Source organism: Phyllostomus discolor, chromosome 11 (assembly GCF_004126475.2).
Source record: "Phyllostomus discolor isolate MPI-MPIP mPhyDis1 chromosome 11, mPhyDis1.pri.v3, whole genome shotgun sequence".
NCBI lineage: Eukaryota > Metazoa > Chordata > Mammalia > Chiroptera > Phyllostomidae > Phyllostomus > Phyllostomus discolor.
Window position 1 is genome coordinate 55,780,456 of NC_040913.2, and position 16,876 is coordinate 55,797,331.

The window sequence follows — 16,876 nt, forward strand, 5'->3', positions numbered from 1 at the left end:
GGATGGAGCACCTGTTGAAAGTCTGCTAAAGACACAGAGTGGCTCACACCTGGGAGAGGGGGTAAAAATTTAAATGTATGGGGATATATAAAATTATGTGTGAGACTTAATTAAACTATAGGAAACTCAATGGCACAAGGCAACTATGGACATGATTTTAAAGACTCTAATGAGGTTCTAAAGAGGCAGATAAAGCACAAGAGGGAGGACAGTTTTGAAAGACATTATTGATTAATGAAAACCAAATACCACCAAACACTGGCCCTCTATTAGAATGAAATGAAATTTGGAGAATTAGTTAATGGGGGTGTAATACAAGGTTAAGGACACCTTTCCCCCCTCCCTTGTTGTAAGATTCTTAACAATCTAAGTAGCAAATTGTTGTAAACAAAAGAAAATAATATCAGACACCAGGGTGTTAATCTGAAAGCATCTATGTCTTTCCCTCTGTTATTAAAATTGTAATTTTTCCTTAAATAACACAGAGATGCTTTCATATTTTGCTACTGTTTCTGTAATTTCTAACTCATTGTGTGTTTGTTCTGGGAAAAACAATATTATAAGTGTACTTTCTGGGTTACTTCTCACACCAACCCTACAGTGTTGGTCTATAACTTATCTATTTCACAGATGAAAAAAAAATAAGGCAAGAAGGGGTAATTACTTTCCCACACTAATGTAGACTACAGTCATGGTCAAAACTACAGAGCCATTATTTTGAGTTTTCAATTTTTCCTAAAGTAGTTTTTGACTTTGTAGAACATTTTCATGGCAAGTGTACATATACCTCCGCTATATGATCTATATATTGTATAAAATGATACTTGTTTTTCCTGCTAAGTATAAATGTTAAGGATATCAACATCATTTACACCACTCCTCCCATTTCTTGTCTCCTCTCTCCTACACAATCATAATTTGTAATATTTACATTATATTCTGTAAATCCTAAGTTGTATCAGTGAATAGATACTAGAGACCCAACTCATGAAAAGTTATTCCTGATTAGTTGAATGACTTCAAGATTTCATATAAAATGAAGTCTCTGAGTTCTTGAATGCTAAAAATAATAAAGAAGAATTCAACACATTCTTTCCCTAAGGACTTTGTAAGCATTGTGTCATTATATCCTAAAATGTAAAGTTTTAGGTCTGTCTCACTTTTTTTCTGGATGCCTAGTGGATGCTTTCTTTAGCTTTGAATTCCAGCATCTTTACTAAGATATATTTCAGCATTGATTATTCTATGTTCATTTACTGAGACATTTTATCCATATATTCAGGTTTTCTTTTCCTACAATTTTTTGAGTTACTATGTTGAATTTTTTTTCAGTTTAAATGCACCTAATGGTATACTGTTATAGATATCATACTGATTATTTTTATTATTACTCACCTTGACATCAGTTCTTACTGGTCCCAATATTAGTCACTGTACCATGTAGAGGAGAAGTGAAGCAATATTGTGGGATAGGTAGACATGTGTACGTATCCGTGTTGCTTCATTTCAGTAGTTCATGACTCTGCATGCACATTAAAATCACCTGGAGAACTTTTTAAAGTCATCTCTGTTTTGGATCACTCTAAAATTTTGATTTACTTGTCCTGGGAATGGTCAGTTGGGACTTGGTGAGTATTAAAAGGCTCCCTGGCACAACCTAAGGTTTAGCCAGATTTGCAAATCTTAAATTGAATCTTTCCCTTGTACAAATCAATACAAATTACCATCATTGGGACCCTCACAATAGAGTGTCTGTCCCCCCGCTCTTTACCAACTGCTTGCAGAAATAAGGGCCTCTAATTTGTCATGTCACATGGAGCCCCAGAAAGCTCCCACAGTTAGCTACACAGTTAGCAATTTTCCTTGACTTGAGTAGGTTGTACTTCTTTGGGAACAGTTGTTCTTTTAGAATATCAGCATTCTGCTGGCTCTGTCCGAGATCCTCAGTAGCCAGATCCTTTCAGGAAGTTTTCTGTTAGTCACCTGTTGGGAACCGCCCTGACTGGTATCAGAAGCTGAAACCCCCGCCTAGGCTAAGGCTAAAGGAACGCCCTTGGAACCGTAAGCCAGCAAGGAGACAAGGGCTTGTCTCCCTGGCAGGAATGCTGCTTCTGCTGCTGAACCCCAAAAAGCTTGGTCGGTTAGCCAAAGACGGGTAAGATTCCCCACGGGGGGAACGACCTAAGCCAGGCACGATCACTTTGGGAGGCCCCCCAAAAGAAGGACTTGGGGGGCTGCAGCAAAAGAGGGTGACGGACCCTTGCTCCTCGGCTTTGACATAGCCTGAGTTCTCATCATCTGGGAGAAAATCTCCTTATTGCCTTAGTCCCCAGCTAAGCCTGAAACAATGACAGGGTGGTGCAGCTCTGTGCTGAAAAGGGGCAGATTCCCTGGGTGATCAGGCCTAAGAAAGAACATGTAAATTACTGTGAAACCTTCTTTGTTTAGAATGCTCTCAGTTGAATGAGAGGGGTCCAAGGAAGAAGTTTGTTCCTCAAAGTCTTACAGCTCTTTGACCCCGACTCAATAGACCAACAGAGTTCCTTGTTTTCTATAGTTCCTTACTTCCCCCTGATGAGTACTGTACTATACCTGAATTATTATGCAAAATGAGCCCAATAAAAGCAGGTATGGACTGTAAATCAGGGCCCTCCCCACTAGGGGGGGTGGCCATTTCTGTCCCTACTTCCCCACAGAAACTAGTCTTGTCTCTGTGCATGTTTGTTTGTTTGTTGCGTGTTTTTTGGTGAGCCATCCACAGCGTTCCGTGGTCACTGCTGGCCGGTGACCCACGCGCAACAGTCACCTGGCTCTCTGAGTGGTTTATAGTTAACGGTTTTTCAGAGTCCTTAAGTATAGAAATTGCATTTCTCTTTCTCAGTCTCCTTGGTGTTTGGATAATTTTAGAGATGCAAAAGTATCTTCACTCTGCAATCTCACAATAGAAGGTCTTTAAATTTTTTCTACTTAATGGTTCTAGTTTTTAATATATTTTAAAAATTGAGTTTTTCAACATAAGTATTAAATTTCAATGAGACATAAAGCCACTTATAAACAAAATTTTATAAATGAGTTGAAATTCAATGTATTGCATGACAATTTGATGAATAGAAAAAATGTGCACCATTTTAATTAATCACAATTACACATAAAGTATGTTGATCAAATTTATGTGTGATTAAACACCTAATTATTTTTTTAATAAAACTGCATGCAGGAAGAGATGATCACATCTCTAACAATTTATTTTCCCCATTTTGGGGAAAACAGCATCTTTGTTTTCATAAGAACTTTTAAAATACTCAAAAATACTACAGTTTGTGTATCTACACAGATACAGATTATCAGGAAGTAGTTATCAATTCCAATCTAAACTTTAGTGACTATTTTAAAATGTGTTGATGATAATACAAAGTCAGTGTTTCATTATCTAACCATTAGTCATATAATGATATTTAATTCAATAATCATTTGAGAAAAAAGCAAACAAACCAAATTAAGCTTGCATAGAAAAGGAAGTTATGAAGAATAGTCAATACTGCCAACAAAAACAGGCAAATTCAGAGAAAAGAACAAGAAAACAATTTAATTTTCTAGTATGGCTTCATATCCAACACAAACATGACCGGTTACCAAGGAATTTAAAAAGGACACTCTCATTCAGTCCATTAGTGAATATTTACAGAGGGCTCCCTATGAGCTGGGCATTGTGCTAGGCCCTGGGGACACAAAGATGAAAAGAAGTGCTTTCTGTTTTCAAGGAGCTTAAATCCTTGAAAAGAAAATGTGCAAATAAACAGAAGATCCTGCATTGCCTTAGTCCCTGGCCCCCAGAGCCAGTTCCTCCTAGAACTGGGCCACTTCAAGCCAAAGCATTTTGTAAAAAACTTTCTTAAAGAGAGATTGTACTCTGCATTAGCTGAAGCCATTATAAGTCACAGTGAAGAAAGAAAGATGAATCAACTTAAATACAATGCAGCATTTTGAGTTTAGGCTACATTTAAAATAGTCAAGGTGTCATTGATTTTAAAGGATTGGATGTTTCCTGTGCAAAGGCAGCCTAACACCTGAATGCTGGCCATACAAAAGATGGGTATGTTAGATTAGCCCGTAAAAGGAGTTGCAGTCTCTGACAAGCCATGCATTTGAGTTGTGTGCCACCCGTTAGGATTTCTGAAGCTTGTTCCACAGAGTTCACCAAATCTATATATCTCATGTCCCATACTATACTAATGGATGATTTGTTGCTCATCCATTAGTATAATCCATAAGAAGCCTCTGTACTTTTTAGACAGGGAAGGATGTAAGATTGGTTCTCAAGCCAATAAGTTTAGAGCATACAAGTTGAAATGCTTCTGGTTTCTAAATTTCTATGAAATGAGAAACTGTATTATTGGCCAAAAGAGAGCTATCTAACTACAGATAGAAATCCACTATCTGAGGTTATATTAAAATATAAGAATGAAAATTTAGGGATGTTATTTACAAAATTCACTTTAAAAAATTACCAACTATTTGTGTTTTTCAGTCCAAGCTCAGTATTATATTCTGTCCAAAGGCTTTATTTAGTCTTGTGGTTTTAATTCATATATCAAAAAGTACTCCTTAATCAATGCAATACCTTCACATATTCTTTCTCAAATTCTAGTACTTAGCCAAAGACCATTAAGCCATCTTGCATAATGCTATCCAGGAGCTGCTGTAACTGAAGGTCAGAGCAGGAATAAGATTTATTAGCCACATTTTTTTGATAAGTGAAGGATTTGTAGCAGTCCAGAGTTGACAGGGACTGCTGCCCTCTTCCCTGACTTTGAATGAAATCCCAGGTCCAGCAGAACCATTGAGATGTAAAGCCACAATAAAAGTCAGGAAATTCATTTGGCTTCCAAAAGTACAACAACTGTACTGTTATACATTGAAAGGTTTTTCTTTTAGGCCATGGGTAAAAAGTGTTTAGAACTCCTTTTAACATACCTGGGTCTTGAAACTTTAAGAAAAAAATTTATTTTCAAATGATTCCAATAATAATTCCGTTAGGACTAAATGTATGTACCACCCTACCAAATCACATTTGAAACCCTAACACCCAATGTGATGGTATCAGGAGGTGGGGCCTTCAGGAGGTGATTTGTTTAGATGAGGTCATGAGGGTATCATTCTCATGATGAGACTAGTGCTCTTACAGGAATGATACAGGGTGCAGCCAGGGGGCCCTCAAATAGGGATTTGTAATGGTGACGCAGACACTGGCCTGCAGTGTCTGCAGCTTCATGGATGAGACATGAGACATTCACATGGACTACCGATTCCTGTGTGGAGGAAAAGGGATGGCCCGGCTACCCTCTCAGGGGGAGTGTGCCTCGGAGCAGCCTGGCCACTCTCTCAAATGAGAGTGCTTCGATCCTTCCCTTCACTGGGTTTTTATTGGCTTTTCATTTGCACAGGAATACAGGTAAAGTTCATTAATCATTGTCTGACAGTTAGGATCAAATAGATAATGTTCAAAGAGCTAAAAAGGGCTCTCACTGAGTTGGGGTCTTATCACCTAAAAAACTACAGGACTTGAGGGGCTAAATTCATTTCCTGCCAGGGCCTTCATAATCTAATTAAGAGCATCTTCAGCAAAGCAGGTTTCATAGGATTTCACATATTCCTTTTGCTTCAGGCCCGATTACCCTGGAAATCCTGCTGCTTTCTAGCATAGAGCTGCACCACCCCTTGTCATTGTTACAGGCTTGAATCAGGCAGAGGAGACAAGGCAGCAGAGAGGTTTGAGACTTCTCATAGGCAGAGTGAGGACCCAGGCTTTGTCAAAGCCAAGGGGCGAGGGGCGATTACCTCCATTTTCCACCGCCCCCCAAATCCTTCCCTGAGGGCCTTCCCATGTGATCATGCCTGGCTAAAGTCCATCCTCCTGTGAGGAATGTTACCCATCATTGGCTAACCAACCAAGCAATGGGGGCCGGACAAGGAGGAGGCGGCGCTCCAGTCAGGGAGATAAGCTTGTCTCCTGCATGTTTCCTGGTCCGGAGGTCTCTCAGCCTTAGCCATGGGCGGTTACAGCTCCTGAAACCAGGCAGGGCAGTCCCCAGCATAATGGGGTCCAGAACTCAGGGTGTCCAGGAAATATTAAAAAAGTATATATATAAGATGTCCTCACTCCCACAAGTCTTAGCTGGGGGATGGGACAAATGGAGCGAGGCAATTAAAAGTTGTTTTGCATAGCAACAGTTTTGCAGCTAACCTCTGGCATGGTCATTTAACATACTATAACTTTTAACTGGTTTCATGGATATGCTAAATAGCTGTGGTCATGCTTTGAGCCAGGGAGTGACTTCAACCTATGATGTAACTGGGAGGCAACTCCTTCTGGTTATAGCGCCTGCATGAGAGCTTGGAAATGACTGGCTCCACACCATGGGGCCAGGAATGCCCAGACTTACTATGGCAGCCCAGAAAAGCTGAAAAATACGGGAATGCTGGCAGGTGTAACTGATTGTGGGAGGAGTAAGAGATGGTGCTGCAGAGGAAGATTGGTGCTGGGATTTAAACCCAGGGGCTGTAGCCATGCCAAGTTGGGACCACACGGCTTTGGTCAGCAATAGTTAGGACCATGCGGCTTTGGGGTGCTCCTTTTTGCCACATGGCTTAGGAAGCAGGAGAGACCTTGCTGGGAACAAAAGAGGTGAAAGGAGTTTTGCTGGTGGGCCATGAAAGGTGCCACATGGTTTGGGATTAACTGGAGATCCTGGCCGCAACACAGCTGATGGTGCTGGGAACCGAGGGGCTACCTGAGCCATGGACTTCTATTTCTTTTCCTGAGATATGGTATCCCAGACTTGGCAGAGGGAGAAGGAAGGACTGTGTGCATTTGTGGGTATTCTAAAGGACTTTAGTATTTTAATGAAGACATTAAGCCATTACTTTAAGTCTGTATAACTTTTTAAATAAATAATCCCTTTCTTTTTCACCAACTGCTGGCATTGAGAGATGTCACTCCTTGGTGGCAGGCAAGGCGAACCTGGTAGGGGGGTGCCCAGGAGCAGAAAGGGGAGTCCATTTGGTAATAGTATATTGTTCACCGCCCTCCCCCCAGTCTGTTATGTAACAAGAAGAGACCAGGGAATTTTCTCTCTCTCTCTCTCCTCCCTCATTCCCACCCACTCCACATAAGAACAGAGCAAAAAGACAGAAATCTACAAGCAAGGAAAAGGAGGGTGTTTTACCAGCACTAAATATACTGGCACACAGATCTCAGGTTTCCAGCCTCCAGATGGGAAAGTAATAAATTTATATTGTTTACGCCACCCAGTCTATGGTATTTTGTCACAGCAGCCTTAGATGATACACATTCTCAAAGCGTAAAATAATTGTTTAGAGTTCCATGGTTGTTTTCTTTAAAGAAGAACTATGTGTAATTTTCATGGAATTATAACAAATGCAATGATATCAACTAAATGGCAGCTACTAAGTCCTTTCATTACTGTGTGAATGGTATACATCCCAGGATTTAATAGGACAAGTCACAAATAAATCTACACATTTAAACATATTATATCCCCATACAAGCATTTCTCTAACAGCCATTATATAGTTGGTACATATTCATTAAGTATTTGATTGCTGCCTTCTGTTTCAGGATTCTTTTTCAATTCTCATGCGCTCATCAATGCCTAGCATTCCAGGTATTTAAGACTTACCTTGACTGCTTGGGTATAGTTAAAATGTGAAAAGAAATCACATCATGTTTATCTTTGAAGCAACAACTCCTAAACCTTGCTCAAAAAACAAGTATTTTTAAATGGTATAATTAAGAATCAAAATAGTCTAAAAAGAGAGATACTTAACTCTCTACAGACATTGGTGAATATACATAAACACAGACTATATGTTACATATTATATGATAGAATATATTAAAATGTAGACATATAATTTAAACTTGCAGTTGTGTTTCTTAAATACTATAGCCAGTCTTAACTTCAAACATCAATTATACACCTATTCTCTCCACTTCATAAACATTGTAAAATAGAAACTGAAAATATTTTACCAGTAAGACAGACCTATCTCATTAAAGCCACTGTAGCCCAGCTCTTGCCTGCTAAGTCCCAGATCTTCAAGGTCCATGCATTTAAATCCTGGTGGACACTGGTAGCCTTCTTCTAGCTCTGGTGAACAGTGTGTATCTGGGATAGCTAAACTATTCCACGTCACATTTCTGTGAATGACATGTGAAAGGGTTAGACAATTTCAACAATTGTATGTGATGATTAAAATGAATACTGTAATCACTCTTCATTAATAACTGCTGTATATGGACACAGATTTAAGATTTGTGATTCATAAATGGTATTCATCACAATAATGACATAGTAAACATTCTCAAATGATACCTGATTCATCCCGACAATGGGTCTTTATAAGAATATTATTACCATTATATTTTTTGTCTTCAAAGTTCAAGATTCAGATAAGCAAAGGAAAAAATTTCCTTACATATTTTCAAGAAATGTTAACTTATCTGGGAATTCCTTGTTATTCACAAAATCCTTATCCTACTGTGGGTGTACACTTTACTTCTCTACTTCTAATCAATATTGCATGACAGATATTTGCCATATGGCACAAATATTATGAGTCTCATAAATGACACTTGGCCTTCTGCTGTTTTGGCAGTTGTACAGTTTGGAAAGAAACCAGACAAATAAGATGAGATTGAAGGAACTAAAGGTATCACATTAGAAAGAGGGAGATTATGGGGTGAGTTAATGATAGGTCCAAAAATATTAAGGTTTTTCAAGGTGGATGGTGATAATAACCCTTTTTCATCTTTCTGGAGGACAAGTAGGAGATTAAGTTGATGTAAAAGGATTTAGGTATGTAATGGCTTTCTTGGTAGTGAGTACAGGTAATCACTTGAATAGTGATTGTGGAATCTCTTTCTGGGTTGACCTTAAAAATGGGCCTCAAATAGCACCTATCTGAAACAATTAATAGGGACTGTGTAGAAGCCAAAGTTTAGGCTAGATGATTTCATAAGCCTTCTAAACCCATGATTTTATTTATTATAAGTCATTTCCCACTACATAAATGTTCCTAGGCATTTCCCAAACAGGGACCAACCTTAGGGTGGTATCAGTTCCCTCACTTTATGGCCAAATTGAGGCAGACTCATTGGGTCACATTTCTGTTCTTTAATAGCCCCTAATATTCAATTGGCTGCTATAAAAGTCTTTCTTTAGAGTCTGATACATAACTCTGTGCAATCCTTTAGCTGCTTGAGGCCACCCACATACACATATTCAGTGTTATACATACACATACCCCACGATGCCTGGTGATACCTTGCCCAGGTCTTAGTAATAAATAAAGCTGTAAAAGCCTCACCCACATCTCAGGTGACCCCCATGCTTATTCCTTCAGAATGCTATTAGCTGCAAGAGAGAAAATATGTATATACATCTCAGGGAATAAATGTTTAAATAGCTGTTTCCTCTAGTCACATTTATTTTTCCTTTTTTTATTAATGTTCAAATACAGTTGTCTCCATTTTCCCACCACCACTTTCCCCTGTCCTACCCATGCCCACCTCTAGTCACATTTTAAGCTGCTCCTATACACTACACAAACAAACCCTAAGGGAATAGCTCTAATTGTGGAAATTACAATTTCATTTGAAAGATATGGCTTTAGGCAGACACATGACTTATTTCTCCTTATTTCACACTTTTATATGTAGACCAAATGATCCATTTTTGCTGAAGGTTGATTCCATGTTTCTAATGTGGTACTACCCACACATCACATATGTGAAAAGATAATAAGGAGATAATGTGAAAAAGATAATAAGGAGACTGGACTTAAGAGTTTCAGAGTAAGACTTGCTGGATTTGATCCAAAGCTCTGCCATATACTGGTTGTGTGACTTGATTAAAGTTCTAAATGTTTCTAAGCTCAGTTTTTATACCAGTAAAATAGGGATAGTAATTATAATTAGAAGGGAAGACTAAAAGAAATATACCAAGTAATTCACTCAGAATAGCACCTAGCATTTTATAAGTACTCAATAAGTGCTTACTAAAAATAACTAGTATTCATTAGAACAATGAATTGTAGCATAAATCCTGGCATGTAAAAACACAACAATAAATACTTGTCAAAGAATAGAAGGAATTTAGCCTGTGATACCAAAATCATTTTGTTCACAGAATTATACAGCTGAGAGAAACTTCACAGATCACCCAATACTTTATTTATGCTTGAGGAAGGTAAGATGAAGTTCAGAGAGGGAAAATTTTACTAGCCCACCAAAATTAATTTTTTTCATTGTTAATAGTTTAAAAAGACAATAGCAACAATGTCTGAGAAAACAGTCTACATGAAAGAGTTTCTTAAGAAAACCCTCATCTTTCATCTATCTGGATAGGAAATTGGACCCTGGAGCCAGTTCGCCGTGTGAATTTTAGTTTAGCCACGCTGTTACATTTGAGACGTCACCTCTCTGTGTCTCAGTTTCCCCTTCAGTGAGAGGGCAGGAGAATGCCAACCTCATAAGGCTGTGATGAACGGTGTAATGGTTTACATCTGTAGAACACTTAAAATGAGTACCTGGTAGACAGTAAGTGCTGGGCGATACCTATTGTTATTGATAGTTTGTTATTAGTAAACTGCATAAATTAAAACCCTAGCCCTGGCATGTACTGCCTCAGTTTTCACAATTGCACCAACTTTGTAGTGGTGTTTTAATGATTAAATGAGCTAATGTACAATGAGCTTATGCATAACTCCCAGAACATTTCTGGAAATATGTTAATCGATTAATAATTGTCAACTATCATGATTATGATTTCATTAATTTATAAATAATAGAGTATATTTTCTTTTTTGACTCCATTTTTTTCCTTCATATTAACATCAGTTCTCATTTTAAGCACAATCCTCTCCAACGCAGATATTATGAAATCTTTGGATTCCAGAGGCAGCAGATGTGAAACATTATTTTTGCCAACATTAAGCTATTGGCAAATGCTTCTTAGAGACACATTTATTAGATGATTAATTGCTCTGGAACACATATATTTAAAACCACATGCTAATAACTTTTTAAAAGTGGAAATGAATGTCAAGAGTTTCAGAATATATATTATTTATCTTAGTTTCACTTTCTTAATAAGAAATCTTCCAGATTTTATTTTTATTTGTTGATGTTAATTATTTCCATGTTCATTTCCCCTTAGATATTCATGGTAGAACAAGCTCTCTGGAATTAGAGGGGTAAAAGTATTGTTGCAACTAGCCAAGTCCTAATGTAGACAATACTGCTCCCAATCATATAAGTATCCATGCAAGCTTAAGTGGGTTTCAAACATGCTTTTATTACTCAGTCATATTCCTTGGAAAAACTATGTTCTTGTACTCTTCCTAACTTAATTTGTCAGCCCATTTTTGTGACCTACAGTCCACTGGAATTGCCCTTGTTCATTTCCATGTGAAATGAACAAGAGCTATTTCCAATTAGAAAATTTTTAGTTTTCATCTTCTGTGACCTTTCACCAGTGCTCTGCATAGTTGTTTTGGTAGTAGGCCCTAAAAATGTCCCCATTCTAATGTCCTATGAACAGTTTATGTTACAAGGCAAAAAAAGTATTAAAGTTACAAATGGGAACAAGGCTAAAAATATTGAGCTTAGGTGATTATCCTAGATTATCTAGGAGGGTCAAACCTTATCACAAGTCCTTAAAAATAGAAAACCTTTTCCAATTGTGATAGAGAAAGACGTGGCTATGGAAGAAAGGCTCAGAGGGATGCACTGAGATGCTGGCTTTGAGAATGCTTCGTTTGTCCAGATTTCTGAGGTCATTCTCCTTTTCCATCTCCTCTTCCTACAATGGACCTTTTCAAAAATTAATATTTTATTTATTTAGTTTTAGAGAGGGGAAGGGAGGGAGAGAAATATCAGTGTGTGGTTACCTGTTGTGTGACTCCCACTGGGGACCTGGCCTACAACCCAGGCATGTGCCCTAGGATGAGAATTGAATCAGTGGCCCTTTGGTTCACAGGCCAGCACTCAATTCATTGAACCACACTAGCCAGGACCTTTAATGGACCTTTATAAATATTGAGTTGCTCTGACCTTGGTCCTTGGCCTTCTTGTCTTTTTCATGATATTCTCTCCCTCTGCAATCAGGTCCACTTCCAAAGTTTCAATTCTTTCTTGTCCTAAGTGACACTGTAGCATCTCAGAGCTGTATGTCCAACTACCTATGATATCTCTCCATTTGGCTACACTACAAGTAACAATTACTTTATCCCATACCGAACTCTGACTCTTTCACCAACATTCCCTCTCATATCAAATTTCACCGTAGCACCATCCTCCAAGGTTGAGCAAGTTTGAAATACTAGAATCACCCCTAATACCTACTTCTCCATCAACTCTTATAATTAGTCATTATGTTCCTCTAACTATCCTTTAAAACATCTTTTGGATTGATTCAACTCTCTCCATTTCCACCTCTCACATGCACCCTATCTAACCTCCTCTCTGGTCATCCTGCATCCACTCGGCTTTTCTGATCCATTTGTCCAAAAGCATCTAGAGAGACTTCTCATCATCACTGTCTTACATTAAGTCTGTCAATGACAAATCTTAAATATGACCTACAAGACACTGAAGGATCTGGCTCCTCCTCTTATCCCATGGGTCCTGGTGTATAACCATGGTGGTCTTCTCTAACCTCTTGGTGTGTTTCTTTTACTACAAGGCCTTTGTCCTCTGCTTAGGAATCTGTCCTCCCATCCTCTCTTGGTTAACCTCATGTTTTAGCCTGCAGGCCCAGCCTGAATGTCACTTTCTCAGCCTGAATGTCACCCTAAGTCCATCAGATGGGTTAGATCTTCCTGCTATAACTTTTCAAAGTGCCCACATTTTTTACTTCTGGCCCCTGGGATATGCAAAATTCAGTTTATGCAGTCACTTATTCATTGGATGTCTTCCAAACTTGACTGTACCCCAGAGTAACTTCCATTATCATAAAGTCCCTGACATATAGTCTGTGATGGTTAAATTTATATGTGAGCTAAACTAAACTGTAGTGCCCAGTTGTTTTGTCAAACACCACTCTGGAGAGTGCTGTGAAGGTAGTTTTTAGATGTGATTAACATTTAAATCAGTAGACTTTGAGTAAAGCAGATTACCCTTTATGATGTGGGTAGGCCTCATCCTATTACTTGAAAGCCTTAAGAAAAAAAGACTGAAGTCCTCTAAAGAAGAAGGCATTCTATCTCCAGACTACCTCTGGACTGATTAATGAGTGCAATATCAAATCCTGCTAGAATTTCCATCTTGCTGGTCTACTCTGAAGAATTTGATATTGATAGCCCCATAATCTCAAGAGCCAATTCCTTAAAATAAATCCATTTCACTCTATATACACACCCTATTGATTATGTTTCTCTGAAGAACCCTAATACATAATAAATCATTAATAATTATTTTCTGAGTAAATGAATGAATGTGTTTTTCTTTTCACCATTATTTAAATCTATGATTTATTTATTTATTTATTTACTTACTTATTAAGGAACTACAGAAAATCTCTTCAACAGCTAAAACCCAGTGCTTTTACACAATTTTTTTTCACATGATATCTAAAAATTGGCATGTTTTTTCAACTTTTTACATTTCTGGCTGTAGAAGTTTCCATGATTTAAAAGGAGTACTAGAAACTCTCAGAGCAGTTAATTATTTTTCAAAACACTTTAATTTAAATATGTCTGTTTTTTGAAAATTCTTATCCAAATATTTATTTACAAATAATGTATGTAAAAGTTTGAGACCAAAGAAAATAGATTCTCAGCTTGTTGCTAAAATTGTTTAATAACAGCTCCAAACAACTTCTCAGTGCTTTAGAGTTTTATGATTTAAGTTAATTATTATTGCTGATGGCACAGAATATCAACCAGTATATTAGAACACCAGGAGTATCATCTCACTTCAGTGATTAACCACCTTAATGACCTTGGGCAATTCACTTTAACCATTTGAACCTGAGTTTCCTCATCTGTAAAATGAGCAGCCATTTAAGAACCAGTTCCCAGAATGACCTCATAGTACATTCATATAAAAGAAAAGGTAAATGATTAGAGTGAAACCATGTGCCCCATTGTGTCCTATCCTCATCTATCCATAAGACTCACCAGCATCAAATGCAAAAGCTCAAGACATTCATTATGTTCAAGTTTTCTTTTCATTACTCATGACATCATCTTTCTCTACTGATATCAAACTGCTGTCACTGTTTATTGCAATGCGTTTAGTGTTGGCCTTTTGCAATTACTGTCACTTATGAACATAACTACACTTATTCAGCCTTTTTTAGAAATCATTTCCCTCATATTCTTAGTGGGATAACTTTATTTCATTTGTCTGGCCTTTCACTCAAAATAATTATTTTTGATAGGTCAATTCTATGCCACACAACATGCTAAAAATAGAGGTGACTAAGAAGATATTTCAAACTTAGAGACTGCTGCCTACTGTGAGATAAAGAATAAAAAAAAGTGATGCCTACAGTAGAGCATGACAAATGCTTTAAAATCTCTCTCTATGCTCATGGTGCTATAAAAACAGAAAGCAGAAACATCACATATGACTACTAGCAATGAATAGTGAGTAAAATTGGGAAAAACTTCCAGCACTGTTGATGCTTAGATTTACTATTAAAGGATCAACGGACATTAGTTCTAGGGCAGAGACACAACAGCATCCTGTAAAGTGGAAATAACAAACCCTGTGTGTGCACAGGAGACAGAAAGAAAGGGGGCAGGAAGAGAAAGAGAACATTTTTACTCTTTCATTCGTGTCTGTAGCTATTCAAGGCTTTTTTCTCAGGGTTGTAAATAAGCAGTTGTTTCTGTACCAAACAATTTTTAAACTATAGACTCAAAGATTTGGGTGTTGGAAAAAATAAGGACACATATACAATCTTAACACCAGGGAGAATAGTGATACCTTAGGTTATAGCCTGCCTCTCTGTTAGTGGAGGGCATGAACTGACCCTATCATTGCACATGCTGGCAATGAACTTCCTCTGGCTGTTACCTGCCTTTCAAGTTTACTCCAGAGAACCATTTGGCTTTGTTTTCACTCCTATTTGATCTCCTCTTTCAGGATTAATTAAAAACTCCTATGACTTGGCCTGAGTTCTAATGCTGGGTACTTTGGGAAATTAATCCCATTCTGGAATTCTCAGAGATGAAACTATTTATTGATTTTTGAAAACTTTTAATTACTCTTCCTGGGCTTTTAGAGTGGACAACAAGACAAGATAAATAGTCCAAAATAGCAGAAAATAATATTGACATACAGGTCTTTTAATAAAGTAAATCTGGCGTATTTTCTAACGAATAGAAAAATTTCCCTTACTGTTAAACAGATTATTTTAATATAATTTTTCCTTTTTCTTATCCTTTCTTAAAGGGCTAGATAGGTAAAAGTCATAAAGAACTGAATTCATCATAAACCAAAATTTGAATAATATGCTATTTTATTTTTTAAAAGTATTAGTCATTTTACTTTGTTATATCTGTATAATCTTTAATTATATATTTTCCCCAAGTTTGCTTCCTTCACTGTTTTGCTCACTATTTTGCCAACATTGATAAGGGACAACTCACATTAAAGCAGCCAAAAGACTGGTGTCTGAGGTAGAATGAGACAAAGAATGTATTCAAAAAGAGTATTAGGAGAGTAAACTATCAGAACACAGAAGAAACACTGATTAGTTCCAAACTGAAAATGTGAAAACTGTTTTGAGGTTTAAATACAAATCTACTACCCTTGACATTTCAAATCTAGGCTAAGAGCTTCTCAAGCAATAATTCTACTCTTTTTGCTTTAGGAACTATAAGATCCAGGGCAAGGAGTTATCTATAAGGAGTGAGTTGGCATAATGGAAAATAGCCACCAGAATATGAGGCCCAGCATATAGGACTTTAGATGGTGATTTCACCAATTAATTAATGTGTGGCAAGGAGCTGTTTCCTCTCCTCTCTTATGAGGATCAGAATACCCAATGTATGGGATCACTTTATGAATTACCAATTATGAATATAAAGTGATTTATTAAGAGATCAAAATATATGTGTTTGTCAAATGTGATTTGGCTGAGTATATGGCTGAAGAGCAGCAATTTTTCTCACCCTAACAGGCTTCCATGTTTTGGAGATAGTCAAATGAAGCCACAGGCTCCACAATGGTAAGAACATGTAGTTACATTAAAAGTGAAGGCCAATCATAATTTACAAAATGTTCGGGATATTTCCAGTACCCTTGGCACCCTGAATAGTTATTACAATATTATTGACTCTATTTCCTAAGCTGTATTTTACATTCCCACGACTATTTTGTAAATACCAATGTGTACTTCTTAATCCCTTATCTTCTTCACCCAGTCCGCCAAACCCACCTCGCATCTAGCAACCATGTCTTTTCTCTATAAGTCTGTTACAATTTTGTTTATTTACTTATGCCATATGCCTGAAACTAATGCAAAATATTATTTAATGTAAACTGCAGTTGAAAAATAAAATGAAGTAAAAAGAATAAAATGTAAAAGAAAGTGAAAGCCAGGGGGAATTTAGAAAGTGCCAAAACTCCTGTCTCTAGAAGTCAACCATGAAGTGCATTTGTCCAATCCAATCACTAAACCTAAAAATAGGTGAGTCACTGAATGAATTGAAAAAACTGAGATGATTGCCCTGCAGTTCCAGGAACACATGAAAAAACCTGCTTCTTCGCAAGAGACTCTAATTGCCACTGATACTACTTAGACATTATTAGGGAAATAGCTGTAAGGGAAGAGGAAACTCTG

At 37.4% G+C, this 16,876-nt stretch overlaps 1 protein-coding gene and 1 long non-coding RNA gene across 7 annotated transcripts in view; both read right to left on the reverse strand.

Moving 5' to 3' along the window:
• NALCN (sodium leak channel, non-selective) overlaps window positions 1-16,876 on the reverse strand; it is a 367,092-nt gene that overhangs the window by 304,943 nt on the left and 45,273 nt on the right. For 5 of the 6 annotated variants that reach the window (XM_036011432.1, XM_028526407.2, XM_036011431.1 and 2 more), the window contains one exon: window positions 8,066-8,220. The exons of the other annotated variant lie outside the window; for it this stretch is intronic. In XM_036011432.1, the coding sequence (XP_035867325.1) occupies window positions 8,066-8,220 (155 nt within the window). The remainder of the gene's footprint in view (window positions 1-8,065; window positions 8,221-16,876) is intronic. 6 annotated transcript variants of the gene reach the window in all.
• On the reverse strand, window positions 1,559-5,222 carry LOC118497384. Its single transcript, XR_004899908.1, has 2 exons — window positions 2,807-5,222; window positions 1,559-1,983 (listed from the first exon to the last, which is right to left on the reverse strand). It is a non-coding gene; the product is annotated as an uncharacterized LOC118497384 (long non-coding RNA).